At 44.6% G+C, this 6,000-nt stretch overlaps 1 protein-coding gene across 3 annotated transcripts in view; it reads left to right on the forward strand.

The window, feature by feature from the left end:
- The window catches only part of ACER3 (alkaline ceramidase 3), a 51,511-nt gene extending 46,043 nt beyond the window's left edge, over positions 1-5,468 (forward strand). For 2 of the 3 annotated variants that reach the window (XM_082219578.1, XM_082219577.1), the window contains 2 exons: positions 454-499; positions 5,317-5,468. In XM_082219578.1, coding sequence (XP_082075704.1) covers positions 454-499; positions 5,317-5,388 — 118 coding nt within the window. In that variant the 3' untranslated portion in view covers positions 5,389-5,468. Of the gene's footprint in view, positions 1-453; positions 500-623; positions 786-5,316 lie in introns of those variants that run through there. The other variant, XM_082219579.1, reaches the window with a different exon arrangement.
- The last annotated feature ends 532 nt before the right edge of the window (positions 5,469-6,000 follow it).

Here is a 6,000-nt window from a genome sequence, read left to right on the forward strand (position 1 = left end):
CAGGAGAGGCGATCCCGTAGGTACGAGGGTCCTAGGCCGTGAAGGGCTTTAAAGATCAAAACCAGCACCTTAAATCAGAAGCTCCGCTCAGCGGTGGGCTTCCCTGTCCCATCAGATGCTGGCCCAGTTGACCTCCATGGTTCCCTGCCAGGTTCTCTCACAGTCCCAGGTACTCAAAACAGGAAGCTGGCTGCTTTTGCCTTTGTAGAGTTGGAAGGTTACCCCGAGGGTCATCTAGTCCAACCCTCCGCAATGCAGGAATCTTTTGCCCAGCGTGGGGCTCGAACTCCCAACCCTGAGACTTAAGAGTCTTGTGCTCTGCCGACTGAGCTACCCAGCAGCTCCGGTGTTCATTTGAGTTGGGGCCGTGTTCTGTCGTCTCGCCTAAGCGGATGTACCCAATCGCTTGTTTTAATCTTCATTTCCTTCTCTCCACTCTCCTCTCCTCTTTAGCTTATATTCAAGGACACTTTACCTGAAGTACAGGCCAAAGGTCAAGGTAAGGAACTCTACAGTAATTTACGGCTTGCGCAGGTGACGGGGCTTGTTAGGACAGAAGCGTATAAGACTGGTAGTGATGGATTATTATTTCTTTTCCTTTTTTGATTTGCTTTTCACTGTAGGGAAAAACAAAAGATACGGCATATATAAAATCTGCAGTGTCAATTTAACATTGAGAAAGAAGAGAAAAGGGCACACGCATCCTGAGCTATATTATTCAAAAAACATAATGAACCACTGTCATTCCGCCCCCACCAATAAATTTTATTGAGTTTTAAAACCTGCTTGAGTCCTTTTGTAGTGAGTTAATTTTGTCACCAGCGCAATGGTCCACATCCGGAAGGGACCTCTTGAGAAACGAAGGGATCCATAAGCGCTTTCCAATTAGCTCCTTGTGCCCACCTGCGGCTTTAAGGAGATTTATTGCATCTTCTCAATGCGATTCATCGACCAGGCGATAGAGGTAGCGCCAGCAAAACCACTTCGGGGTCTCAAGGCATTAAGCAGCCAGGCGTTTTAAGCTGAAGCAGTTCTGCAGGAATTTTGGGTTAATGGACGCAACCAAATTGCATAGAATTCAGGTGCAGGTGTTGAGGCACAATTGATCTTGCAGCCTGGCAGGTTACGACGATGTGCTTTCTTTGAAGTAAGATTCTGTAAGATTGTGATGCTCCTTCGGGCTTAGAGGCTGCATTCAGGACAAAAATGTTCTTTTGAATTGCTCCAGCAAGGCCCTTAAGTTTCCCCATCTTCACATGTGTAGACAAGGACCCATAGCTCAGTGATGGGGCGCATGTTTGCCATGTAGAAGGTTGCCAGTCCCTGACATACCTCTCTTGTTAGCAGGATCAGGCAAGGAGTCCTCTCTCCCTCCCTATTTTTCTCTGAACCTGGAAATTTTTTGATAGCCCTGGAATTCTTTTGCCAGCCACTGGACTTCCCAAACTGTGGTCTGTGAACCACAGGCTTCGTTCAGGCAGACCAAAGCAAGTCTGTGAAGAATGCATACAGTTTGAGTTCTGTGGAATTCAGATTGCCATACAGTAAAATACAATATAGGAGATAAAAGAATCAATAAAAAATGCAGCGTGTGACAACAGGTGCAAAAAAATAATAATTAAATGATCTGCCAAGACCAGCAATTTTCCAGTGGTCCATAGAGGGGGATTTTCAAAACCACCAGGGTAAACAGTACTGGGCTGGATGGATAAATGATCTGTTTTCCAACTGCCTCCTTAGTTCCCGCAGCATTTATTACATCCCTGGGTTTTTGATACGGCGCTCATTTTTTTCCCCTCTGACTAAACGAAGCAAAGTTTTCATTGACAAATCAATAAGAACAGTAGGTTCAAAACTTTTGGATCAGTTGAAAAACATGTATCCCTCGTGGATTTGAACTGCTTTTAAAATTCACCTTAACGTCTTACAAATCCTTCGTGGCAGCTGGCTATTTTGCAGAGAGTACCCTCCCTGCTCCCCCTTCACAAGGGGCCCTGCCTCTTCCAAGGTGTTAAGTGCATGTGTCAGCATAGAACAAGGGGCAATCTTTGACTTCAGAACAATTCGTTTGCTTAGTAAGCGTAACTAATCAATGCACAATCCCTTGAAGAGCATCTCTGTTTTTGCATGTGTGCATTTATCCCAAACTCTAAACCAGATGTAGGCTCTCTAGATGTGGGACTCCCAGCTCCCTTGATTCTGTTCGCCGGAGCCATTAGCGACGGGACTCCAAAAGCATCTCAAATTTACCATGGTGCAAGTGATTCTGAGGTCTCTCAGAAGCTGCTGCTTGCATTTCAGTGCCTCTACTGGGCAGCAGCACATTGGCTTCCCTTGAAACAAAAGTTCCAGTTTCAGAGATTTAACTTTGTTGGAACCTCGATGGGGGGGGGGGGGGAGAGAATGTTAAACACCAACCCCTACACTGCTCTTTCTTCCTATTAGCATAAAAAAACAAAACCCAAGCATGTTGCTTGCATTCATATGATTAACTTGACGCCTCGCTTGCCTTTTTTTTATTTTATTGATACAGCAAGGGGGGGGAAAGAAAAAACACAAATACCAAATTACACACAGGAATAACCATAGACACATAATTTTCTTAACGAACAATAAAACATAAATTGGTCTTAACACTAAAGACCCAACCTCCCGTCTATTCCATATTTCGATTTCATATTACTTATTGCCAATAAACACTTTTGCCATAATTAAACTTTTTCTTAATATATCTAATTTCTTACATCTACCTTGCAACTATGCCTGAAGTTCCTCGAATGCTGCAACAGAATTTAAACTACTATATTTATGTTTCGAATATTCTTTGAAAACCTCCCATTTTGAGACAAATTCCTGTTTTGATTTATTCTTTATTTTTTCCGATAGACCGTCTAATTCGGCATATTCTGTCAGCTTTTGGATCCAAACTTGTATACAAGATTGGACGCCTCGCTTGCCTTGAGGGTTTCTCTTGGGGCCTAAGGCACAAGCCTCTTTAAAAAACCCATCAGAACATGGTTGTTTTGAACATTGTTCTGAACCACCAGAACGATGTGTCCCACAACCGTAATGAAACAGCTTGCACCCTTTCTTTCGTGTGTGGAGGCAACAAGGACACACTCCGGGCGATAATATTGCTAAGTCTCAATGGGGTGGTTGTCGCTTTCTCCCGTCCCTATTGGTGGGACATGCCTAATTGTCTTGAAAATCTTCCGCTTGAAAATGCAGCACTGAACTCACACACAAAGCAGGCATCCAAGCGGGAACCTTTCCAAATACCGTACTTTTTGCTCTATAAGACTCACTTTTTCCCTCCTAAAAAGTAAGGGGAAATGTGTGTGCGTCTTATGGAGCGAATGCAGGCTGCGCAGCTATCCCAGAAGCCAGAACAGCAAGAGGGATTTCTGCTTTCACTGCGCAGCGATCCCTCTTGCTGTTCTGGCTTCTGGGATTCAGAATATTTTTTTTCTTGTTTTCCTCCTCCAAAAACTAGGTGCGTCTTGTGGTCTGGTGCGTCTTATAGAGCGAAAAATACGGTACTTTAAAATAGGTTTGCCCAGTGCCACAGTTGGAAAAGCTTCCAAGAGACAGCCCAGCTGCTAAGAACTTGCTTCACTTTCGCAGAACGCTCAGTGCTTTCTAGGGCAAACAGAGGGAGGAAGAGCTAAGATTTGGAAGTCCTTGCCAAGTCATTTGCTTGGACAGACGGAGGGGTCAAGGGGAGGGGGGCAGCGTCTCCAGCATGCAGCACTACAGCATTTTAAAGCTTCGTGTCACTGGGTGGAGATAAAGGATTGTCTTGCTTTCTCGCTTTGCTGTTTTGTTTAGGCTGTTAAGGAATTTTCTGTTTAGTGATTTAACTGGTTTGCATTTTGATGGGTGATGACTGTTGTTGCTGTTTCCTTGTATTACCCTTGATGTTGTAACCTGCTCTGGCCTTGTGAAATGCATAAAAATGAAAATATAATAAAGTAAATGTCATTTTTGAAGGTGCCTTTTGATCGAACAACTGCACTACTTTTCATGTACATATTAATTTTCTTAACAAGGTTTGTATAGCAGGTACTTTTAAAGAAAGCATAAGGCGGTATAAAATTCTAAGCAAACGTAGGAATTAAAAACAGACTTTAAAAGCAGCAGACAAAGAAGAGTTGGAAGGGACCCCAACGGTCATTCTTGCAATGCAGGAATAACATAATAACATCATCAAAATGCAAAGAAAATCAACAGTGTGAAAAACAGGTGTACATGTTATAATTATGTGTCTGGGTAGGGTTGCCTAAATGCAACCGTTTTTTGTAGGCATCAAAAGCAGTGCCATGGAGGTGCTTGCACTAATATTAAAAACCCAGGAGCCCATGCACCCCCAGCTGGCAAATGGGGCCACAGGGTGCCGCCCTCCGCAGTCCCTGAAGCAGTTGGAGTAGAGCATTCAGTTTCTGGTAGGGAGGCAAACTTCCTTCAGCAACTGCACTCCTCCTTGGGCTGATGGCTGGGGCCAGGCCCGTCTCCCCTCCTGCCTTAACAAAGGTGCCTTTGTTCTGACAACAAGAGGTCCCTAAATGGCTTTCTCCCAGTGCTACGGTTTGGGATCCCAGGATTGCAGCAGTGAGAACGCTTCTCTGTCCATAACGGCTGCTCTTGCGCCTATCTCCAGGCCATGTGAATTGCCTCTTCTAACGTGAAGGTTAACGTCTTTCCCAAGCCGGCTAAAATACCTGGTTGCTTGTGCCCTGAGTCCAGGAGATGCCACGGCTCAGTGGGGGAGTATCTGCCTTGTGCGTATACATTCAGAAGGTCCCAGGTTCAGTCCTTGCGGGCATCTCTAGGTAGGCTTGGGAGAGACTTCCTGCCTGGGACCCTAGAAAGCTGCTGTCAGTGTTGACTATACTGAGCTAAATGGACCAAGGGTTCGACTCGGTATCAGAGTATCAGACATGTACAGTATGACAGCTCTCCATCTTTTTTTGCTTATTAAACCAATAAAAGTTTTTCAGAAGAGAGAGTCACCCAGATGCTCTTGTGTATAAACACTGCGCAAACTGGAATTACTATTTACTAATCATGTTCATTCCCTGGCTCCTGTGTCTTTTAACAGCAGCTTGGTCTGTCGACATTAGCAAGTGACTATCTGCTTGCTTGTGTGCTATGAAAACCCACTGGCATCTACAGATCAAGCTGCTTTTAAATGGACAGGAGCAAAAACCAGAACATTTTGCCTGATCAGTTGGCAATCTCCAGGGAGGTATGTGTGTTGTGTTTCTATGTTTCGGCCCAGCAGTCTTAAGAACCCCTTTTCTCCCTTCCTTTCAATAGTTTCTCTTTGGGATTTGGCCTGTTCTCTTAGTAGAATCGACCAATAAGCAAGAATCTGCGAAGAAGCAATGACGAGGACATTTGACCAACGCTGAAGAGACAACTTACCCCAGATGCATCAGGAGAGTCTACAATAAACCACTTGGACTGGCGTGTTGAACGTTTTTGCAAAGGAATATCCCCCTTCCCTTCCCTCTGGAGCTGCAGAGAATCTGTAGAAACAAGAGCCAGCCTATCTACAGAAGCCACGATTAGAGGTTTTTCTGTGCTTGAGGTATCAAAACGAGGGCGTGGGATTTCTGTATACAATACTTTTGGAGCTGCTGGGCTGGCAGATTGTGCTGCTCACAGAAAGCAAGTGTGTTTTCTGTTCTTGATGGTGGGTTACAGAGGTTTTTGTTTGGCTGGCCAGAATTTTCATTTGTGGGTGAAAACATGTCTGAGCATCATTTGAGCCAGTCAGGAACGGACAGACCATCTATTTGATCTTTATAGGGGTCTCTGTGTTCTCGGGCACACTCTGTATGTCTGCTGCTACAACCTAACAGTCCGGGGCTTTACTCTGGTTTTCCAAAAACTGGTTTCTTTAGCAATTTGCACACGATAAGGGGAGCTGGGGTAGGAGTGTTATTCTCTTAACTGAGTGAAATGTCCTGTTGCCTTTACAGATAGTGGGATTTTAAT

The sequence above is a fragment of the Podarcis vaucheri genome (genome assembly GCF_965113315.1).
Source record: "Podarcis vaucheri genome assembly, chromosome: 4".
Taxonomy (NCBI): Eukaryota; Metazoa; Chordata; class Lepidosauria; order Squamata; family Lacertidae; genus Podarcis; species Podarcis vaucheri.